At 28.8% G+C, this 26,220-nt stretch overlaps 1 protein-coding gene across 2 annotated transcripts in view; it reads right to left on the bottom strand.

Annotated features, from left to right (window-relative positions):
* Window positions 1-2,838: 2,838 nt before the first annotated feature.
* LOC142328189 (uncharacterized) overlaps window positions 2,839-26,220 on the bottom strand; it is an 81,616-nt gene continuing 58,234 nt past the window's right edge. The window contains exons 12-14 of one of the 2 annotated variants that reach the window (XR_012757215.1): window positions 13,345-13,416; window positions 12,021-12,178; window positions 2,839-3,248 (exon numbers count right to left, since the gene is read on the bottom strand). Coding sequence is in view for 1 of the 2 variants with exons in the window: in XM_075371759.1 (XP_075227874.1) it covers window positions 13,375-13,416 (42 nt within the window). In the remaining variant the exon portion in view is untranslated. The remainder of the gene's footprint in view (window positions 3,249-12,020; window positions 12,179-13,344; window positions 13,417-26,220) is intronic. The other variant, XM_075371759.1, reaches the window with a different exon arrangement.

The following is a 26,220-nucleotide window of genomic DNA, read 5'->3' as shown; positions in this document are numbered from 1 at the left end:
CATTTGATAACATAGACTGGAATAAAATGTTTAGCATTTTAAAAAATTTAGGCTCCAACTATAATCATAAAAGAACAATTGCTAACATTTACAGGAACCAAACTGCAACAGTAATAATCGAAAAGCATAAAAATGATGTAGTAATAAAAAAAAAAGGGAGTCAGACAAGGATGTACTCTATCCCTGTTACATTTTAATCTTTATATAGAATTAGCAGTTTATGTTAGAAAACATTGCAAGGTGAAAAGATGCTATGATTTGCTCATGATGTAGTAATTCTAGAATAGAGTAATAAAAAAGCTCTAGAAGAAACAATGAATGATGTGGATGAAGTCCTAGGCAAGAATTACCATATGGAAATAAATAAGAACAAAAGAAAAGTAATTTAGTATAGCAGATGGACCACTGAATATAAAAACAGGATGAGAAAAGACAATGGAGGTAGAAGAATTTTGTTGTTTGGAAAGTAGAATCACTGTAAAGACTGATGAAGCAGGAGTGATATAAAATGCCTAACAGCACAGGTGAAATGAGCTTTCAGTCGGAAATATAATTTGCTTACATCAAAAATTAATTTAAACATCAGGAAAACATTTTTTGAAAGTATATGTTTGGATCATAACTTCATATGGAAGTGAAACTGGAAAGATCAGAGTATGTGAGAAGAAAAGATTAGAAGTTTTTAAAATGTGGTACTATAGGATGATGTTAAAAATCAGCTGGGTTAATAAAGTGGCAAATGAAGAGGTATTGCGGCAAACTGATGAAGAAAGAAGCATTTGAAAAAATATAATTAAAAGACGAGACAATATAAGATCACATATTAAGGCATCCTGGAATAGTTGCTTTAATATTGGAGGGACAGGTAGAAGGGAAAAATTGTGCAGGCAAGCAACATTTGGAATATGTATTAGGGATGCAGGATGTAGAGGGTATACCGAAATGAAACAATTGGCATTAGGTAGGGAATTTTGGAGAGCTGCATCAAACCAGTCAAATGACTGAAGACAAAAAAAAATGGATTATAAACAAACCAATCTGTTCATTAATTTTGTGCTTTTTAAGAACTGTTCTGAACAATATTTCTCCTCAATTTTCTGATTGAAGTACCCGAGTAGATACATTTAGAAGCTTTTGAAATGTGGTGTTATAGAGTGTTAAAATCAGATAGGTGGATAGTGACAAATTAAGGGATGTTGCAGGAAACTGGTGAAGCATTTGGAAAAAATGTAGCTAAAAGAAGAGACAGACTTAGGCCACATGAAGGCATCCTGGAATAATTGTCGCTTTGATATTGGAGGGGCAGTAGTATATGGGAAAAATTGTGAAGACAGGCAACATTTGGAATATGTAAAACAAATTGTTAAGGATGTAGGTTGTTATACTGAAATGAAACAACTGGCACCAAATAGGGAATTTTGATAAACTGCATCAAACTAGTCAAATGATAAAACAAAAAAAGAGCACCTGCGAGCCGCAGTAGATGTGTTTCTACTGCAGTTTCTTTTACAGGTAGAGACCATCATGGGGTGTTTCTCTAAAACAGCTGGGCCAACTTTGATGTTTTTTGCATTACATAGGTATCAGCTCAGAGCAGGTTCTTAAATTAGTTTTAATTATAAGCTGCCAGGGATGCTACAATAGATATGTTTCTTTAAAACTTGTTTTGAATATTTCTAAGTCTTTCTAATTAATATTTTTTTATTAAACATTTATTATGTTGGGTTTTCTAAAATTTTTAATTTTATTTACTTGTAACAAACATAACTTATTCCACTCATAAATTTAACAATTTAGCACAATACTAAATGACAAATAGTTGCAATCAGCAATGTATTTTACTTCGTGGGGCAACAGCCAGGAAATGCAATTCAATTGGTTTTTATGTTTTGACATCTTGACATGCACTAACTATTATAAAATAAATTTATTTATTTCAATATATTATTTATGTATAATAATGTAACTTTCTGTTTTAGGTTTCTATAAAGCCTGAACACTATAATTATTATTTACCAGCATTCACAGAATGATGAAGATAATATACTGCATGAGTCCAAGGTGGAGCGCTCTGGGTAGATGGTGGGAATGGCGACTGAAGCAAGCTTTGCAGCCATGGGGTAGGTCCTGAGCCTCTTGAGAGTCCAGCTTCTGGTTAGATGGACCGACTAGTCAATTATATCTTTAAACATAAGATCTAATATTGAATGTGTAGTTTATAAATTTTAGATTTGAACGAAGCCTACCCATTTCATCCATAACCATCATGTATGGCCTCTCTTGATTAGTTGACCTTGGATGTATTACTTAGATGTCAGTAATGCATTACTGATGAACCATCTAAAATCAATCTTTTTCACTAATCTTCATTGTCAACTTTGGGAGTAATTCCTTTAAATTCTAAGCTTCTTGTTAAGGTCCTTTATAAAGGCTATCATAACACTATACTCACCATTAACAAAGGCTTACTCCTGAACAGGTCAATTAACTACCCAAAGGCTTGTTTTATATAACACTGTATTGAAACTTAAATACATCAAAAATAATTAACAATCCTCAACAATTTGAGAATGAAATAAAACTAACTAAGCTAATCTTAATTACATTGGTCAATGTAGGGAATGGGTTGATAGGAGTAAAATGATGATTACACAAAGCAAAGCTGTATGTATGTAGGCTTCATATGATTCATGAAAATATCAAAGTTTTGTAAGCAATTAATCAAGTTCAGATCTGAAAACTAATAGTAACATTTTTTTAACCAATGGTATAGAAGTAATAAAAAAAAAGTCTGTTAGAAAATGCATCTTATTAAAATAAAGGAATAAAATTCAAACATCCAGTTCAATAATGTTATTTATTTAAATACCATAAACTTTTATTTTCTAATGTGTACATTACAACATGTTCAATTAATGAACTATTCACAACCCCCCACCTCATGAAAATGAGGTGTGGTCTTGTATAGACTCAAGCCAATCATTCCTGAGATGTGCGGTTAACTGTACACCACCAAAGTACCTATATTCACCATATAATATTCAAATCTATATAAAAGTAAGAAACTTTTACTAGAATTTAAACTTTAGAACCTTCGACTTTGAAAAAATACCACAAACTGAAATCAAATTATTTCCGTTTTAACAAATTAAATAGATCATGAAGCTCATAATATCATACTCCCAACAAAAAACCAGAAAATTAGTGATTGGTGTGGTTACTTTCTTCTGTGAAGTGAAGACACTAACCTGAAAAAAATATAAAAAATATATTAGGTACATAAAAAATTTACACCATATAAAGTATGAACATTAGAAATTATTAATATGCAATAATTTAATATCACAAATGAATAAATATAAACTTCTGATGATTTTTACAAAATATGAAACTACTAATCTGTATTCTGATCCAACTGTGAACACAGTACGTTCCAGAGAGATGTGACAACACAGTATGCCAGGTAAGCAAACAAAGTGTTAAAATTCTGAAATTAAAAACTTTCAGTCTATCATTAACTTTGTTACATAATGTGCAAAAGGAGCATTCATTACTCCTAATTTATATATAAAAATTCCCTTTTTAAACCTAACTATACTTTCTCAAACAGATTTAATTACAATAATTGCATAATGTTAATTACCCTAAAATTAATCACGTGTAATTAATATTTTCAGTACAATAATAATGCATGAATATAAATTTATTATGTTATTTTTGTATTAGAGTCAATCCATTTGAAGTGTCCGAAAGAAAAAAAAAACAAGCTGGTTGCTTGACCACCAATTCAAAAAAATTGAAACTTACCCACTTGTTTCCTACATGTTTTCAGGACCTTAAAGGTATTTTGTTTTAATTTTTTATTCAAGCAGTTTACCTGTGGGCAGCCACTTTTGTTATGGTGTGCACCACCATAACATTTTTGTGATTGTAGTGGTTTATGGAAAAAATCGTAACTAAAAAAATGATTGGTCCGGAAGAATAAAACAAAAAGCAATTTAATCATATCTTCTCAAGGTAAAAGACTGGTCCAGCAGTTTATCTACCTCTCTGTTTCTATGAGAAAATTATCAATAAAGTTGAACATGAAAAACTGTGAATTTCACTTTTGGTATTTTTTTTTTCATAAGGTAGCGATGGCATATAGTTTGAATTATTTTTTTATACGTTAAGTAGTTTTACCATAAATAATGGTGATATACTTACCCCTAAATTTTTATGAATTTTTGGAAACAAAAAAAATTCAAATAACTGATGGAGCCTAAAAATCTCTAATTTGCACAACTCGCAGCGTTTTTGTAGATGTTTATGGCAAATAAAATAGTTAAGTGTATTTTACTAATAATAAAGTTATAACCTCTCAAAAATCTTCTCAGCACTTTGGAGATCAGCATCCCCATTTGTCTTCTTGAAACTTTTGAAATGATGTATATGGTCCAGCTGGGTGGAAAAAATGAACCTGCACATCATTTCGAGGCTAATATCCACCACTGATACAATACTTGACACAGGATGGTCTTTCATAGTCCTTGGCGTCTGAATTAAATTATCGAAGGGTCACAAGAGAACTGTCCATACCAGGTGACTGAATTTTGACAAAAACCCTTTTTTCATGATATTTACAAACACTAATGAAATCTGTATTAAACACATAATAAGTTGTTGGTTATCGTCACTAAATTCAAAGATTTTCATGAGTTTTTTTGGCACTGTACTGTATACTGTTTTATCAGACTCTTCATACACATTAATTCCTATGGAACATTACTTAATGTGAAATTACTTGAAAATAATGTAAAACTTCTACCGATTTAAAAATAATATTATTAGGAAAACTTATTTATTTAATAATAAAACACTTCCAAACACAAGATAAAATTTGAGAGACTGTAAAGATATGAACAGGTCATCGACTAATGTCACAATCAGTGTATAATTACAAAGCTAAATGATGCAACAAGCATAAATAAGCATGTTGCAACTTGAACACTGCAGTTGAATGGTTCAAAAAAGTCTATTTCAATTAATAAGTATAAAAATATCAAAGTGCCAAGACAAGAAACCTCCCTTGGAGCACTTATTTAGTCAAAATGGTATCATTTTCAACAGGTTTTTCATGATTTTTGACAGGTTTAGAAAATTCATTAAAATTTAGGGGTAAGTTTATCATCATTAATATTATTTATGGTAAAACTACTTATATCTACATACATATAAAAAAATAATTCAAACTGTGTATGCATCCTGCCTCGAAAAAATTACCAAACGTGAAACTTCAGTTTTCCATGTTCAACTTTATTGGTAATTTTCTCATAGAAAGAGAGATAGGTATAAACCACTGGATCAATCTTTTACCTTGAGAAAATATGAATAAATTGCATTTTGTTTCATCCTTCCAGGAGAAATAGTTTTTTAGTTATAATTTTTTCTGTAAACCCTTACAATCACAAAAATAGGTGTGTGCACTGTAACAAAAATAGCCACCACAGGTAAACTGCTTAAAAAAAAGTTTAAAAATAATTGTTTTAAATTCCCGAGACATGTAGGAAACAGTAAATAATTTTCAATTTTTTTTTGAACTGGTCAAGCAACCACCCTTGAGTAACTTCAAATGGAATGAACCATAAACTAATACATTTATACTATTATAAATCAAACTAAAGATAGTGAATAAATGGCATTTACTTCTATCCATTTCTTTTTAATTATTTCATTATAGTTTAATATTCATTTAATTAAAATACATTTAGCAGTTGCAAATAAAGTGAATATTTAAGGGGTTAATTTGCCTAACATACGAATGTCAGCAATCTTAATAATAAGTAATGTGCTTATTTTTTAATCACTTAGAAGTGGTCAGCATAAAAATATATAATTAACCTTTTACTATCAACCTTTTTTGTTTAGGCAAGAATAATCGTATCTTAAATGAATTTATATGATATGGCTTTAAACTTTAAAGAATTCATCAGATTAAGTCATCCACCCCCTGGAGTAAAATTAATTGCTAGAAATGTGAGGACTGAAATTTATAGTAGACAGTCTGACAAGATTGTAACTAATTTAGATGGAATGAGGACTCTTATAGGGCTACTTTATATGGCTGGGGTGAGAAGTCTTTGCATCACAATGTAAATGACTTATGGGCAACTGATGGAACGGCCCCTGAATACTTTTACCTTGTGATAAGCTAAAATAGATATTATTTGTTACCAAGAGCCTTTAGGATTTGATGACCACTACCAGAGAAATGAGGAAAGCTTATGACAAATTTATACCAATTCAGGAGGTTTTTGAAGGCTTGTAGCATGTTATGAGATAAATTATACCATTGGAAAATATGTCACATTGGGTGACATTCCTAAGGCTTTCAGGAGGAAGTGCCCTTTCAGAAAATTCATGCCGAAAAAACATGCACAGTAACAACTTTTTTTTTTATATAGCTAAATTGGAGGAATAGAATTTGACTGTTGTATGCTAATAATACTGTACAGAAAAACAAAAGTGAATTACAATCAGAAATTGTAGGTAGTATACACCATAACTGGCACGGAGTAGTTTGTGTCTGAAAAAAGTTCTATGTTGGTGTCCTATGTATCTAAAAGATATAATGTTACTGTAATTTCGAGCATGCATGATTCAGATGAAACTACACGTGACCTAAATAAGCAAAGTGTCAACTTTTTAACCTAACAAAGGGAGGAGGAGTTGCTGTTGTGGTCAGGTTGAAATCCGAACATAGTGTTGCACAAATTTCTTTTTGGTGGCTTCTCAAAACTTTTTATTCTTTGCTTGATTTTTGGAGATCAATGCCCAAACAATACTCCGTACAGCAGAACAAACAACTCGGCATCAGGAAATACTTTGGTCTACAATCTGTGGATCAGCAACATTCATTCAGAGCCAGTAAATCAGATCAGAGCTAAATGTGCATTTTGTCCAAAAAGGAAAAACAACAGTTATGTGCTGTAAATGTGAGTTGCTACTCTAAGGAAAGCACACTCACAATTTGCGATTCTTTCAAAGAAGAGTTTTTTAATATTTTGTTTTTGAAATTCATTTATAATCAATCACGATTTCATTTTCCTTTATTTTCATTTCTATTGTAAATGCGTGTAGTAGCATATCAAATTTCTCTTTGTCATAATTTTGGATTTTTTTTCTCGTATGCAGAAGCAGAATAATAATAATGAGTACTAATAAATAAAATTAAATAATAAATATTTAGCAAAAGTGTAATATAGCAGTTATGTAAATATAATCTGCATTAATGTAAGACAATTATACTTGCATAAACCCTTTTATAATTTTTTGTTCAGTTTTAATAAACAAATTTGTTAATAAAAAGTAAAAAACTGAACATGGGCATAAAGAAAAAATACAACGTTAGATATGGGTAAATAAACAAAAATCAATGTGCGAGCCTAGTGCTTGCATTTTGAATAATGGCGGATTAACGTTTTGATTTTGTTAAAAAACTTTTTACCAATATAAAAAATTATTTCAGTGCAACAGTTGGAGAATAATATTTTTCTAATGAGGCCCACACTACAGTTTAAAAATCACTGAAAATTCAGGAAAACCATTGTTTACTCACTCACACGTTTCTCATGTTTAAAGAAAGTATTTACAAAACCGATTGAATTCTGTTTCATGTAAAATTTAACAGCTTAAACTCAGGTATCTCTCTCTTGTTATCTGAACTGTATTTGGTTTTATTATTGAAACTAAGAGAACATTAATCACCTTATAAAGATTAACCCCACAGTTTCCTTTGCCAGGTGGTAGAATAACCCTATTTATTTAGAAATCTAACCCTGTGTTTTCAAACAAAAAAACCTTGAAAAATTACATTTTATGTGTCTTCTGTTGTATTACCTATCAATTTTGATGTTACTATAAAGTTGCAGACATTTTTATAATAAAAGTATTGTAATGTATTACTATTATAATAAGAATACTACTGGATTATTTAGTTTTTATATTTAATAAAATAATTCTATTTAGTCATATTTCAATATAAGCCTGTCCCTGTCCCTCCTAGTCTTTCTACTTAACAATTTTCAATTTAAACCTAACAAGTTAACCTGAAGGTTGTTAAACCTTTTCACTGAAAATAACCTTCAGGTTAAATTTTTTTTACAATACAATTTTTTTGAACTCTTACGTGTTTAGTATGTTAGACTATAACGATATTATAGTATATCAAATAAATTAAGGAAATACATTGTAAAAATAAATATTAGAAAAGTAATATTTCTATTAGAAATTGTTTGGGGGGCCTTATTTGTATGACCTTATAATATAGATCATATCGTCATAACAAAGACTAGGAATTATTCTGGCAGAGATTGAAATTAACAGTGCATGAATATATTGTATGTTAAATCTTTGATTAACAATTTTCACACCATGTGTATCAGATTGATACATACATGAATGCCCCTATTGGACCAGATGATTTTTATTTAAGGTTTGTACTCCTAACATACATAAAACTCATTTCAGCCCATATCAGCCACGTTTTATAGTGTGTATCAATTATATACACATGGTTTATGATAAAAGGTTCGAAATATTTAGTCGAAATAACAATTGGAAAACCAGCCATTTCATTTGTAACAAGCAAACTAAATAATACTAATGAATTAATCTACAACTACTAAAACAGTTATAATAATACAAAGTGATTTTGATAACAATATTTTTAAAATGAGTAATACATTGTTACAATAATATGAAATGTCTAACAAAACTGCTCACTGGTTGAACTGGTACAATTACTTTTTGGTTGATTTGTAGGATTTAAAAAACACCATGCAAACAACAAATAAACATTTCTTCACACACTGAGCATTCAAGTCAAGCTTGAGGTGTCTTCTGGACAGCATGCTTTCAAACAGCATAGGTTAAAGCAGCATAGCACATCACACATCTTCCTATTTTTTCCAGTTTGATCAGCTTATGGTTAACTGACGCATTTATGCATAGCTGCAAAAATTGCTTTTTAATAGCAAAATTCAAAAATAAAATAAGTACCTGAAATCTCTAAAATGTTTCCCTCTAAAAATCAGATGACTGCTAAAACTAAAAACACAAAATTTTTGACCTAATGGTATTTGGCTTTTACTGCTGACCAGAACAAAAAATAGTACCATTTCAATCAATGCTACAGTGTATAAAATATTGATATAAATCAATCCCAACTTTAACAATACCTGTGTATCAATTTGATACATGGTCCACATGAAACTGTAGGAATAAATCAAATTGATACACACAGTCCCAAAGAGAGAAATCCTAAATATACAGTAGGGCTGGAGGTAAAAACTTGCATCATCAGCCTGGCGCTGAAAGTGTTAAATGAACAAATCTTCAAGAATTGACAAGCCTGTTTATACAATCTACACTGGAATGGCTTATTGTAAACAAATTTTGAGCCATTGAGTTCATAACATTTTTCTCTTAGGAGGGACTTTGGAAGCTGTAGAAAGTTTTAAATTGAGTAGGGAAATCCCCTTGAGTCAAACTTGGTTACCATTCTTCATTACAGCATCTGTATAATACATTTAGTATATTCAAAAACATTTATATTTTATATTCAAATAAGATGTGTACAGGTATAGGAAACATATTAAAGACATTACATACAGTAGGTGATTTGTTTACCCATTAGAGTATCTGTGAAAAAATGGATGAGAAGTGCTTAAAAATACAATCATATCATCACGGATTGGTGGCCATATTGTTAAAACGTTGACTGCAGACCATTCTGATCAAGGTGACTCGGCTTCCTTCGGTAACACCATCCACAGACTAGTCATTTCTGTAGCTGTACTACAAATGTGGTGTAATTGAAAAAACAGTTTTGCTTTCATGGCATCATTGATAAAGTGGTTTTGATACATAGTAATGTTGGTTACATATCTTTTGTCTTCAATACTGTGCACTCTTAGCTGAAATTGCCAACACACCAAATCTTTCTGGATCCAGCATGAAAGCAGAAATAAAGCGCTATGTAATGAACTTCTGTGATATTTGGAAGACAGTTAAGGGGAAGATAGCAGCGTTGACTATTTTGCAGGTTCTGAATGAAACTTTTGAATTCCAGAACCAAGGATGAAATTGACAATTAGGAAAGAGTAGGATAATTCAAGTACGTTAAAGCAACTTATATTTAGAAAAATAACAAAGAATGCTTATTCCAATTCCAGTTGACACCATGCCAACAATGATTTCGATTATAATCTTTGTTTAAACTAACGTGAAGTTTACTAATGAATATGCTGTTAGAAGTTTTATGTTCTCCACAAACAAAGGTGAAATCCCATATTGCAGATTGGAAGGATGTTACCCTAGAAGAGTTAAACATACTTTTAGCCTTACTCCTTCACATGGCAATATTTCATTGTCTCATCTCGGTGATTATTGGTAAACTGATCCTTTTTTTTCAATAAACCAATATTCAGAAAATAATGTTGTGGAACAGATTTCTTTTAATTTTAACATGGTTACATTTCTCATCCATCAGCAATAATAGGTGACCGTCTACAAAAGATAAGGCTAGCAGACTTGATTGTAATCGTAATCTTGATTGTATCCAGATCCTGTCTGGCCACGCCAGGCAAAGAATTGTCTGGCGTGGCCATTTGGTATTTTGACAATAAAAAAACAAGCACCAAAAGAATGGCATGAAATTACATATACTAACTGAAGCAAATGATTTGGTGTTTAAAATGCATGTATATGAAGGGGGGACGACACACCACAGACATTATTTTAGGTGGTATTGTCATACAGAAAAAGTAGTGATGCATTTATTACAAGAAAAGTTAGGTGGTAATGGCCATGCAGTATACCTTGATTATTTTAATTTCAGCATTGTTCTACTTACCACCAAATTATTTGATCAAGATACATACTGTACTAGTATGCTAACAGGAAAAAATACATTTATTATATGAAAAATTAAAAAGTCATGTTGGGAAATAGTATGACAAGTGTTCTGTAGATTATATTACTACTGAATTTGGTAATCCAATGGAGTTTTTCACAAATGAAAGGCACTATAACTGAGAAGCCAGTAGCTATTTAAAATTATAATTAATTTATATCTGGAATAGATAAGACAAGATATCAAATGATGGCATACTGTCCTTATAGTAAAAAAACCATTTGGTGGTACAAAACATTTTTACATTTTGCAACTAAACTTCTTGTAATGCACACTTTTTATATTGTATTTATGTAAAGCAAAGCCGTTTTTATGATGTTTGATTAGAAATAAGAACCCGATTATCATCCTGCAAGGCACTAAACATTCGACCAGTTGCCAAACCTTCAAAAAAATCATTAAAAAACAGCACAACAGAAGAAAGGAATGAAAGAGTGTAAAAACTGTAGCCAAAAGAATAATGAAACAAACATATGAATATAAAATGTGTCCAGGAAATCCTGGACTTTTAACTGTTTTGAAGATTATAATAAAATTTAGATATTATTAAATATACTGTAATTAAATATTAACATTTAAAAATAGACTGTATATTTTACATTTTTCATATCATTAATAAATACAATTAGGATTATATTGGTTTAGTTATTTCTCCTGTTTTGCACAAACATTTTGATCAATTTCATGTGTCAACAAGATAATATGTGATACTGGGATGCCAATCACTACAATCAAGAGTTCATTTTTTAATTATTTAAATAAATCATAAAAATCACATTTCTAATATTATTACATACTAATAAAAATCGACTGAAAAAATAAATAAATTAAAATCTCAGTAAGAGTGAACTATGTTAATTCAACATATTAAATGTAATATTTAAAGTTCTCTATTTTAAGCTTGCTCCCTTAGTACCAATTTAACAGATGAAAACAATTTTGAATGAGACACAGACAAGTGTATATTTAAAAGAAATATTAGAAACCTCGCAACATGAAGAAATCATTTTTAAAGTTACATATAATAAAATAACTCAAACAATATTTCTGATATAGTGTCACTCACAAGAACACCTCGTCTAATTTCATACTGATGCTTTCAAATCACTAAATCCAATTAATTATTTTAGTTAACGAGTTGCCATTTTTACATGGTGTTGTAGCTATCCTTTTTCATCGGTCTTGGATTACCACTCTGTACACAAGTTTCTTTCATGTAGAAATCTGTAAAAATAATAAAGTAATTCAACATTAACTCAATAATGATTTGTTTTAATAATTGTAATCCCTGAATATTAAGTATGTTACAATCAAAACCAGATTTATTAACTGTTATAAAAGGGCCATTCAAATTCAACCTAGTTGTGAGAGGGTGTTGACCAAATGTAGACATAAATCAAAATAAGTATAATAAATAAGCTCAGTTCTTTTTTGAAACCAGAATTCTGTAATTTTTGTTACACTATGTTCTTTCTTTTTGGAATTTAATTTTCAAATCACTTCCTTTCTGACACATTTTATAACCTTTATTATCTCTAATTTTTACACTCTTTTAATAGTGATAAATCTGTCATGCTGTTTTCATAACCTTTATAGGTGGGAACCGTGTGGCTACTTCTTACAAAACATGGTTTGATGAGACTTGAACCCAACTTCTTAACTATTTTTCAAGCAGTGTGGGGGTACGCATTACAAAGAGAAAACTGGGGCATTTCACTTACTTTCTATGATGTCACAATAGTAGTTGTTGATCATATGTTCTCTTCCAGACAATCATAATAGATTGGGCCTTCATAGTTCCCGGCTTAGTAACACTATACCAGCTGATATCCAGGTGTACAACATCAGAAAATAATCTCATCACAACAAATTGTTCTTCCAAGGTTCATGTTTTAAGTAGATCCAACATTTTGAAATAAACACAAGAGTTTACAATAATGGAAATATTCTCTTTTCATTTTTTTTTTTCAACATTTTCTGTCAGGAGTGCAGACTTGAATTCAGACATTTCAAGTTTATTTCATAAAATAGTTTTTCTTAAGTTGCAATTTGTCTTTAATTACCGAATGATTCTCATAATATCTCTATATGAAAAATAAGATTCTCTTAGTTTAAGCTTTATCTATAATGGAATTTTATAAGAAAATTAAAATTCTGAAGTGTTAAAATTATAATCTTTAAAATGTGTAAGTTACAAAACAATATATTTTTTATTTACAAATTCATATATAACATATGAAAGCACATATAGAGATCCTGAATATTCAAAATTCTGTTTTTTAAGACCACAGTATAAAGATTAAACTTCATGACTGGATTGTGTACGTTTTTTTTATCTGAAAAAAAATTTAAAGTTATAAACAATAAATTAGAAGCTCTACAATACTTACTACTTGAATACTGATTACTGATTGAAGTTATTATCCACCATCAAACATTACCATGCATAATGAACACGATACCTGTAAAATTACAGAAAAATTAATAACAAATACTAAGAACAAATCTCGAGTAAAATATAAAACTGCATTTACCATGAATGTCTTATGTAAAAAAAAATAAACAAACAATGGTGCTATTAGACGACAACTTATTTAATTAAATGTTAATTAGCTTTAGAAACTTTTTATTGTATACTGCAGTATAACAACCTGGATGATTATATACATAAAAAAAATTCAACTACTAATTTAAATAAAGTAATGGAAGAAATATTTATCACTTTAATATATTTGAATATGATGGTTTTAGCGTTTCATTTTAACTTGCACAGCAAAACAATTAATCCTATTAAGAAAAATCATATACATTAAAAATATCACCAAAATCCCACGCTACTGGCTTTTGCAGAAATTTATTTCATAGAAGAGTGGAATACAGATTTATTCTTCATACTGCATTAAAATAAGATTTATAGCAACTGTAACTAATTGATCATTAAAAAAAAAGCCCACACCCTCAATAATATAAGAATTTACAAGGTGCATTCCTTGATACATTCATTAACAATATACTTCTCTAATTAGCAGAGTATATATATTTAATAAAACCTAAAACAGTAATAGAAACACAATCTCAACATCTTGGTTTTAACTACTTTAAAAGGCCCCAATGATTTAACAAAATATCATTATCCTTTTAGCTAGTACAAAAATAAGTTTACTAAATATTTTAAAACATTGGTCTATTTTATTTCAGGTAACTTTTACATATTTAATAATAAATTTTAATTAGAACCAGAGCTTTTCAATTTACTCACTGCGATGTACAAGATTAATTTATATGAAATATGATAAAAAAATTTAATATTAACAAAAAAGAATATGAAAAACAACTGTAAAATAAATTATTCAGTCAAACAGTGAAAATAGAAACCCATGTCAATTCTAAAAAAGAAAAAACAAATGAAAACAAAATATAAATAACCGACTGAACAGAAATCAGCAAACAATAGTAGTGGCAAGTCACATATATTGATTTCACTTGTTTTTTGTTTACTGCTGGCCTATCTACTAAAAATCTTTAACTCGCGTTAATTTTCAACGACGCAAATTAAATTTTTAATGATTTCCTGATGAAAACTAATAATTTATCAAATTATAGAAATAAAACCTATCTGTCAAATATGTAACTACTTATCTGTTTTCCTCTCATAAATACATTCCTACCTCAATATTAAAAAAAAAGTCAAAATATTTTTTCACTAACAAATTAATATAAAATCATTATCATCATTAGTTATGATGAAAAATACTATTAAAAAAGAATGAATTTGTTGATCAAAAATGAATATAAATCTAAGACATTTTTGGTTGATTTCTTAAATACTTTTCTTTTATTAATGAATATTTACCAAACATTTCAAATTCCAGATGTTTCCCCCCCCCAAATTTCTCATTTATTTAGAATTTGAAAGAACTGTTTACCTGACAAAAGAAAAAAAAAATCACACAAATATCTTTCAATATTAATTTAAACCGAAATTTATGAAAATCTTTTTACTTCATTATAATACATAAGATCATTACTGATTATTATAATTAATTAAACAGTCCTAATTATTTGACACTGCTGGATAATCTTGACAATATTAAAAATTTGGTTGAGCCACATAACTGTTTCTGACAGTGAAAAATGAACGACCATCATTTGGATATTAAACACAAAACCTGCCTACTTATCAAACTAAGTTTGATAAAGTTACATAAATTAACATAAATTATTACATAAGTTAACTAAGTTTCATAAATTACAATTTATGAAAATGTTAACAGGCACTGCAATATTGGCAGCAACTATTTGACAATACCTATAAGGCAAAAACTTTATCAGAGAGTAACTGAAGTAGTAAGGGAGTTGAAAATTGTGTTCTTCATGATAATATGCAATAGAAGTGATATAGTACAATATAATAATATTATTCCTTAGCTGATGTACTCATAAAACACACAATTCTTAAAATGCCCAATAACTAACTTATTTAGTTAAATTACTTTTGTTATAAATATTTTTCAAGCTGTATTTTTTTCGACTTGTGAACAGTCAATGAGCTCATTTTTTAAAGGGGAGTATCAAAAGTCACTTAACAGTCTTGCAGAAAATTTTTTTTGTGTTTATAGCTTTTATTTTTCTGAAGGTGTGTAGTATGACTTTAGTAATTTGGACTCAAATAATGATGATGAAAATGTGCACATAAGAACACAGAGATTTTTAAGGAATATTGAGTTTTGAGCTGATGTTGCCAGACAACGAATAATTTGTTGGATGATCCTAAATGATATAGTTAGTTAAAATTATTAAAAAAAGAATTTACTTCCAAAAAAAATTTGATGAACATACTCAATAATCCTATGCAAATATTCAGTTTATAATTGCAATGATCATTAAAGTAGTAAACGAGGTATACTTTAGTATAAAATTATAATTTTACAATTGATGAAACAATGATTTAAAAATGTAAAATCTGACACGATAATTCTACTCAGATAATAAATATACTCATTATTACAGGCAGAAATATTATACAGTAATAGTAATTACAAAAACTTGAAGAAAACTAGGAACTTTCTATTGGTAGTATCACTTCAGGTTACTGCAGAACTCCACCACTTCTGTAACAGTCTAAGAAATTTCTGAAAGGAATTTTTATTATTTAATCAGAAATATTTTTTAAATGCTTGAATGATTAGAGTTTTTCTGATTTTTAAGAAAAAGAGTTTTTTAATAATATTAGGAAATTTATTTACGAGGCATATTCATAAAGTAAAGTAAAGGCCGTTGGCTTATATTTAAATATTAGCAGGTCTGAACACAGTTTCATGCATGCAGGGTCATCTATCAGGTATTTATAAATCTACTGCAGTTGTTCTGAGTCTGTAGTTGTCTGCCTGCTGGTAAATGCAGATAGCAATGTCCATGACAACCGTTTCTCCTGCCAGTTGTAAAGTGTGCACTGTGATTCGATTTTTCTGTGCAAAAGGATCTTCAGCTGCTGAAATTCTTCAGGAGTTGTGCCTGGTGGGTGGATCTAAAGTAATGAGTAAAAAGGAAAGGTTAGACAATGGTGTAAAGACTTTAAAAATGGCCGCACAATGTGTATGACGAAAGAGCAGAGTGGCAGACCCAGTATTTAGACCGATGAAATCATTGGAACAAGCGAGCCAAATTCTGCGATATGATCAGCAATTGACGATTAGTTCTCTGGCTGATGAATTTCCACATGTTGTACATACTTCAATCAACATGATTTTTTCACAGAAAAATTCTGTTTATCACAAATTGTGTGCAAGGTGGGGTCCAAAAATGCCCACTGACCAACAGAAAGAGCAAAGAATGTGGAGTCGATAAGAGTTTTTGGACCACTATCAACAAGATGGAAATAATTTGTTTACTCACATTGTTACTGGCAACAAGACATGGCTATCCTACACCAATGCAGAATCGAAATAAGTATCAATGCAGTGGTGCCATTCAAATTCTCCAAAACAGAAAAAGTTTAAGCAATCTCCGTATTAAGTCAAAAAATGTTGGCTACCATTTTTTAGGATGAAAGGGCGTCATTTTGGTTGATTTCATGGAACATGGATCCACAATTACTGCTGACGTGTACTGCAAAATGCTCACAAAAATTGACGACATGGGAAACTGTTATTTAGCATAATCCTCCTTCACAATGTGCATCCTCACACCGCTGCCTTAACCAAGGAGATTCAAGATTTTAGTTGGGAACTTTTTGACTACCCTCCACATAGTCCTGATCTTGCACCTCTTTATGCATTTGAAAAAGTGGCTTGGTGGACAACAGTTTGAAAACGAGGAACTCAAGATTGACTTCAACTGGTTCAATTCCCAGGCAGCAAACTTCTATGCAGAGAGGTTAAAGAAACTGGTGCAGTTACAAATAGTGCTTAGAAATGAATGGAGATTATGTGGAAAAGTGAAATACACATATACATATCTACTGTAGTAAACTAAAATAAATTCCAAGTAAAAACCATTTCTCAAGAGTTTTATTGACCAAATGGTCCTTTACTTTATGAGTATGTCTCACAGTAACATTTTATTCAACACTACACTTCAGTATTCTTAGATCTTTTCAAACCATGCAAAATGTTAATGTAATGTTTAAGGTCAGCCAATATACGGTAATTAAAATACAATTAAAAAAATTCAAAATTCATAAAATTATTCCTTTACTCAACTTTTTCCCATTTTCTAACAAGTGTTGATTACAATATACTAATTGGGCATAGATAGACCTGTAGTTACCAAAATAAATTTCAGAAAAAAATTGTGTTAACTGAAATCTTGAAAATTTTTAATGTAACACAAATAACAACTCTCTTTTCAAATATAACTAATTTTGTACAATTCTAAAATTTATTTGATAGGAATGTATATTTTTATTGCTCCAGTAAATATAAGCATATTGCCGACCGCAGCTACAATGCTTTTTTATCTTTATTACTGAACGATTTTTTCTTATACTGAGGTGAAGAATATTTATTCAAAATAATTCACTAAACAACGGTTCAACTATTGAAAAAAACTACATACAATCCCTTCTAAAGATGAAATCTTTTATTTAAAACATTCTTTCTAGATATCTGAAATCATTAATAATTTCAAGAAAATTTATATTTTTCTACAACTTGTCAAATTAAAATAGAAATTTAACTAAAATACCTGTAAAAAAATTGCAAAAAACAATATGAATATCTAACCCTATTTTTAGGAAATAAAATAAATTAAAAGTAATTTATTAAGTACTAAGAATTAAAAGTAATCACAGCCATACGATACTTTTCTAAATATTCTTTATAAATGTTAAATTCATATCCCGTTTTCGATGGATGCAAGATGTAGTGGTCATGATGACCAATGCTTACATTTTTTCCACCTTTTGATAGACTAGCCTTTCTACATTTTTTTTTTAAATTTACAAGTTGCATAACCTTTTTTATGTTTATTCATACTCATACAATATTAATTTACTAAGTGAATGATAAAATTATTAATACGAGTTAGTTTCTTTACTTGAAATACAAGTATTACTAGGACAAACAATGTAATGCCATTATGTATTTGAAATAAATGCATTACCTAAAATATTAAACAACAGCTTCTCTAGCGTAACTTATCTTTCATGAGCATTTTTCTAATTACAGGATTGTAACACTTTACCTTCACTTATCTTCCTACTTGATTTTCTCACTTTTAATCCTGTTGCAAAGTTTCTTTTGTTAATCCTCAAGAGACCTTATAAAAGTGATCTTACAGCTAACGATCAAAGTTGAGTTCTAGAATGTCCCAAAATTAAGTTAAGCTTTTCTTTTTTTTGTACATTTAAGTAGTTCCAGCAGTGCAAAAGTTGTCTACTGTTATAAACTCGGGTTATTCTGAAAACCTACTGTATAGGTCCATGCCATCAGAAGTAAAAAAAATATATATGAAACACAATGACAACTTGTATTTTTACAACCAATTCTTTGTAAATTTTTCTTACCTACAATTGTTAGATTTCAATCTACATAGAATATCCAACAGTTTCACATAACATTGCAATACAAAACACTGCCCATTGAATGACAGTTTGTCAAACAATAGACACCTATTATTTTTGAAAGACCTGTGAATATCAGATATAAGCATGAATGATCCAATTAATGCCTTTGTTAAAGATTGGTCACTATTACCTTTTTGGATGAAATATTTTCCATAGTCACTTGTTCATTTATCTATTTAACATTTTAGTCAAAATCTAGTCTTATAAAAATAAAATACCGGGTAATATATTCTGATGTTACATTTCTTAAAACTTTGACTATGTCTTTAGCCTAATATTCAGTAGCTTTAAGTTCCCAAAAGAGCTGTTGGGAGGTCCATCTAAATCATTTTTATTCTTGTGTTATATGTTGTGAACTAACTGCTTCTAAATTATATTGTTCAAGTTTGCATTCTGAGTATCCATTTTGTCTTTGCAATCTGTGAAATTATCAAATATCGAGTTTGTTAATTTCTACCATCTTCCAAGTAAAAGCTCTCTTTACTTTAGTTGCTAGACATTATATAATCCATGACCACTTTTACTAGTTGATGAATCCATATTCATTATGTTCATTTGAATTTAAAAAGAAATCCTACTAAAAAGTAAATAATTACTATTAAAAAAAAGGTAGAAAAATTGTTCTCAAATAAAAATACCAAGTATTCTCAAAGACAAATGTTTACTAATATATAAGTGGCAATTAAAAAATATTAAACTGAACATGGGAAAAATCCCACATTTACAGCAATAAATAGCTTAGAAAATAAAAATAAATCAAGATGCTCACTCTAATAATGAATACTTACACAATACCTATCAATACGAAACAACATGTCTACCTATAACTTTTTCAAAATAAACTGCAGTTAAAAACATAATTATTATACACATGCACCTTCATTAACTACCTCCTCAAAATAATGCATTGCAGAGGGATCACAATGAGTACACTATCAGTTCACTTTTTTATAATAAAAAAGTGTTGTAGTATTTATAGTATGGCTACCAGACATACCATTACAATAAATTGTCTTTTTATTATTTCTTTAATTATATTATTAAATTTAAGAAACTAAACAATTACTACAATTTACTATTATTCTATAAAATTATATATCATAATTTACTAATAAATGCAATTCATTTATAAAACATGTTAAGGTAATTGACATTGCTATTGTCAATGTTCAGATACCAAAGCAGTATAGCATACTTGCTCTTTTTTTAAAACAAATACAAGGTTTAGGTGTATAAGTTTCTATATAGTTTATAACACACTTAATGTTCTCTAATGTTTCTCTTTACTTCAAATACAATAAATATAAGAATTTGGATCCTTCAAGATAATATTGGTACAAATGCTCCGTTTAATTTACATGAATTTTTAAATCTCAATTCGATGGTCTCGCGTAAAATTTAACAAAACCATGATAAAATGAAAATATTTCAACTTGAAAAGCTTAAAGAACTAAAAAAAACTTTCCTTTTTTTCTTTTCAACATTAAAAATAATTTAAGAAAAAAAAAGATATTCTACCTTTCTATATAAAATAGTAAGAAATAAAAGATGACGTTTCAGTTTATCATACATATATTTATTTTTCTTCAGATAATACAGCACATAAAAATTAGAGGCACCATCTTTAGATGCACACACATCACTGGTTTCAAAGAAATTAATTTTTAATAAAAACAAATTGACAAATGTAATACAATATGGAGGACAAACTAATTGATATGAATACTGAAAATAATTTATGGAAGTATAGAAAAACTACCAGAACAAATTTTTGGTATATAAAAAAAATATCTTAGGAAAAAAAGCAATATAAGTTACATATAACGAACAATGCCACATTAGGTTAACACAGGCTTAATCCATTTAACAAACAAATTATCCATAATCTTGTAAAATTAAAGAGAACACAAGTAATAGAAATAATTAAATAGAAGGTAATTTTCTTAACTAGTACGTATTAACTTGCAATGTAATGTAGGAAGGTTTCAAATAACTCACAGAACAAAGTGTTATCATGAATTTGAAGAAATCAAAAAGTGAAAAAAAATTCACTAATGTTTAATTAAATGTCACATAGTTTAATTTTGAATTTTGTTAGAATAAAAAATTATGTCATGCTTAACTTAAAGAAAAAATGTTTAAACTTTGTTCAAATCATTTAGTTTTCTAATTTGACCCATCCTCATCAATACAAGAATTCTTGGAAATGAAACCACTTCATAATTACTAGACATCGATTGTATTGCATAAAATCATTAGCTTCATTGCAATAAATTTTTCATAATTTTCACGTAATAAACCAGATTCAAAATTACTAAAGAAAACACATGTAATTACAAGAAATATAACTTTTAGTGATTTACCTGGTTATCAGTAAGATATATAGAAGAGATTTTTAAGATATTAAATATAATTCAGTCACACTTACCTCCATCCATAAGGAAAATGGCAACAATAATATTACCCGCCATTTTTGTTGCCGGAAATACAGTAGCTAAGTCATTAATACTGGACTAATAAGTATGTGAATCTCAAATAGAACTGAGTGACTTGCAATTAACACCTGACAGTACATTAATAAACCAATAAATTGAAAACAAAGTTATTTAATATGACCAGCAACTGGGCATACATAATAATAAATATTATTACAAATTGTAAAAAAAGAAATGATTTTACATAATATGTAGCAAATATTTATTATTATGTATACTTTGAAATGAAACGAATATATATCAATTACACGCGCTTGCGCTGCAAGAAAATTATGCATTCATTTCATTAGAAAAAGAATGAATTAATAAAACCACATCACAATTACACCCTTCAGTCATCTCTCATATGCATGCTCTTACATCATTCAAGCACATACTTTCTCCTCTCATAAACAAACACCGTTAAACAGCATCTAATACTTCCTACAATAATGTAAAATAATAATGCTCTTTTTATTTGACTTACACAGTACTTAAGGAAGTATATAATTCTTGTAGAAAAATGTTTTTCTATTGTTTGTTGCAGACGGCACATTCAATCCATAGTAAAAGACAACGCATTTTATATATTTTTTCTGTACTTTACCATATCTCCAGTTGTAAGTTTTTTCTCAGTCCCATAAAAAAAAATGTTATAATGCTAGACCAACTCAAGATATAGGCAGCAGTAGTATTAAGAAATTAATTAGCTACCATCACCAATCTGTAACTCATTTGGAGAAAAGTTTTTCTTGATTCAAACTAATGATAGATAGTTTACAACACATTAAGGAAAATATTAAATATAAAAATTGAGCTTTTTGGACTAAGTGTAAAAAATATTAAGGGACTGGACTGCCTTGCACTGATCTTTCAAAATGTAAATTATAATTAAATAATAAAAAGAATGTCTTGTAGTTTTTTTTATATCAATAAATGCTTTAATGAAGATAAAAAAAAAGGTAGGCTTGAAAAAAGAAACTGATCCAAGTGGCTAAATAAAATGAAAATTATCCAACGTGTACAATCTTGGATTGATTTTGAGAAATTTATTCTTGAGCAATAAAAACCTATTCTGAATATTTAGAAATATCTTCCAGTCAAAATTAAAATATTAGAAATATTGTTTTATCAAGTCTTCACTATTTTTTAGGTAGATTTATTAGAAATTTTGTTGAATGCTTAACGTTAGTTGTAGTATAGGTATATAATTTAGTTACTTTCTTTTCTTCTTCATATAACCCATTAGATTTCATAAGCCTTTCTGGTGAAGTTGGCATTCAGAATTTCCTTTCTTTCATCTGTTTTATCTAACCACACACGTGATGTACATTAAATGTTATCAGAGTTCAATGCAATATATAAAATCCATAAGGTTTACTTTTTAAGGTAAAGCCATAAAGGATACACAAAATTTTGAAGGAAGGTGGGCATTTCTGTTATCATATGAAAGTGGAGTAGGGCGTGAAATAAAAGAATGAGTTTCTTCTTGAAATTCAAACCACAGATTAGATTTCTGTTAATTTTGAGCGGTGTACAAGGCTGGACTGGACTGCATTCTACATAAATCTCAATGCATTCTCATTTTTATACCCTGACATGTTATGTTAACTACAAAATTACAGTAACTTATTAATCAGAGATACAGATTAATGTTCCCCTCCCAAGAATAACAGCAAGCCTAAAAACATAAAAAGGGCGATGTATTGACTTCACATGATCACTTGAGTAAAAGTGTTAATCACGAACCTCAGCTTCTGAAAAGTAATTAAAAATTAGATAGAAAAAAGTAAAAAAAATTCGCAAAATGTAATGAAGTGAAGAATTTACCTCAATATCTATAATAAAAAAAATTCAGTTAATTCGTAGACTCAAGCAACTGAAATGAACTATCATTGTGTCTTACTTGCCGACAACTTTTTCAGATAAACGCAAAATTTCCAAGCGCAAAATATTGCAAACTGTTGCATAAAAACACCTACGTCAACAATCCCATAATGTTTTTGATTTTTATTCTACCTTTCCCTTATTAATTACTTTGTTTATAACAAAGATATTATTAAAACATACAGTAATATTTTAGCAGCTATATTACAGGCAAAATGTTCCAGCAATATGATTTAATATGAACTATTTAAATAAAATTAAATAAAGCATATCTTAAATTTATGATGCAGTATATATCAGACAGATATTTAGGGTTAAAAAAACTATTCCTGGAATTGGCAAATTAATGCCCCTTTTTTTAAGTAAAATTATTTAAATTTCACATTAAAATTTTTCTTGCAATGATAAAATTCTGATCACCTCAGAAAAAAGAAATAAAAAATGTGATGATAAATCTAATGCCAATTTAAATTTAATGTAGTCTCATAAAAATACTGCTACTTAAACATATAGCTTGTATGTGCACCACAGAATTAGTTTTATACACTTAAAAAAATCCTTTCCCCCCTGTACATAATGAAAACACAGATCCAGGAAAAATCTTGAATCCAGGAAAAGTCACACTGTCTAGCCAAGAATATCTCTGTCAAACAAATTATATCACAAGATATTAATAAATTTAATTTAAAAAATGTAAGTTTTGGTCTTCAGACCACTAAGAGTTTTATTATGCATAGAATATATTTCTAAATTTGTTATAGAATATATTTCTAAATTTGTTATACAAGAGTAACCTTTAATAATGAAAAAAGTAAATAAATAGAAATGTTTGATATACATTACTTAATACAGTATGTCTTCTAGTTTCATTTCTGCCTAACACTGTTAGTTCCTAACGTCCTGACTAGGTGGCATGAATAAATGAATAATTCCATAAGTCATCATGGAATCATATACCAATGCAGAATATGCTCAGTGTTTATGATTTCATGAATCCAAATCTAATACTATCATTCAGAGACAATTCATGACTAAATACCGCAAGCAACCACTTCAAACCACTATCTATTACACGGTAATAGCCACAACTATTACTTCAAGCCACAATTACAACAAGAGATGGGCACAGAATTCATTTCCCAGCATAATGGTGTGCCACTGCGTTAATCATGTATCTCAATGGGAAAGCGCCAACTTGGATTGAATATGGTGGAACAATTTCCTGGAAACCATGATTGCCTGATTTAACTCCAAGGACTTCTCCATATGGGGGTTCCATAAGAAAGTGTTTGTTCCTCTGCTTCCAGAAAATGTTGGACCTATGGCGCCAGATAACACAAACAGTTGCCACCATAAATTAAAACAAGCTTCACAGGATCGAAGATGGGACATTGTTACAAAACCAAGCCATATTGAACATTTTTAAATGAAATTTGAAGATATGCTGCATACTGTACTCAGTGTTGTATCAAAGCATTTCTGAAAGTTATTTATTTTTTTCATATTATTAAAGGTTCCTTTTGTGTAATTAATTTAGAAACATCCCATGTATATTAATCTACAGATGATTAGATAGAATTACTTATATAATTAGAAAATAAAAAAAATTATCTATTTGTTAACAATTAAGTATATAAATAGTTAATTATAATACAATTGCCAACTAGAAATTTGATTCACAAATCCAAACACAATATATCCTCTAAAGGAATAAAGAATATTTTTATTTTTATATACGAAGTAGTATTCAACAACTAATCATTCAATAACAATAAAAAAACGATTAAATAAATATACTGATGAACACAAATTAATCGAAGAATTGTAATTAAGATTATTATTACTATCCAATTTAATAATCACAATATTTTGAGATTTCAAATTAAGAGCTGCATACTTAAACAGAAGCCCTGAACCAAAGAAAAAAATTATTACTGCAGCGTAATAAAAAATGATCCATCTGCTTCACCGTAATGAAAATAATTATAAAATATGTTTTTGTTAGTAATATAGAAAAAATAATTCAATAAACCTATAAAAAATAATTGGTTCATTATAAAAAGAAAACAACTGTAACAATAACAAAACAACACAACATATTAATATAATCTATTAAATACTTTAATTATAAAAAAAAAACTGAATTGATGAATTCAATTTTTTATGATACAAATTTATATTGGTTTGGATTTATATTTACAAAAATGTGATTTTATCTAAAGCATGCAGAACTGTGTACAACCTAGCTTACAAAGAATATTAAAATTCTACCCATCCCTTTAATTTGATCACAGCAGAATCTGTTTTACAATATAAGCATTAATCATAATTAAGATAGCTACTACAGTAATAATTTTTTTTCTTTTACAATTTGAATCTCTCTACTTTTAAATTTTTTAAATATTCTACTTTTACTTAAATATTTATTTTTGAATCTTGATTTAAAAGGCACTACCAAAATTACATTGTAGTAAATATTGATGACAAGTCTCTGATTCTTTGGTCACAATCATTTTTATTAAAGTTTATATACTTACCAAACAAACAACTACAAACTCAAGCCTGACAATAATATTCTTATTGTAAAAACAAAATAGATTGTTTAATGAATTTATCTTAAATATACATTTAATTGAATAGAATCACACAATTTTTCTCTCTACTATAAATATTTGTTAATGCAAAAAAGGGAATTTTCAGTACATATAAATACAAACTGCTTATTTTTGTTTCTTGATAAAGACTAGCAAGTTTTCTTTTAACAAAAAAAATTTGCCACTAATGTAAAAATGTTATAATAATAATACATAGACATATATTCTTTTTTAAAAACCAATAAG

This window comes from Lycorma delicatula, chromosome 7, assembly GCF_047948215.1.
Source record: "Lycorma delicatula isolate Av1 chromosome 7, ASM4794821v1, whole genome shotgun sequence".
In the NCBI taxonomy this organism is placed as follows: Eukaryota; Metazoa; Arthropoda; class Insecta; order Hemiptera; family Fulgoridae; genus Lycorma; species Lycorma delicatula.
The sequence above is the reverse complement of the archived record's forward strand: the minus strand, read 5'-3'. Positions and strand labels throughout refer to the sequence as shown.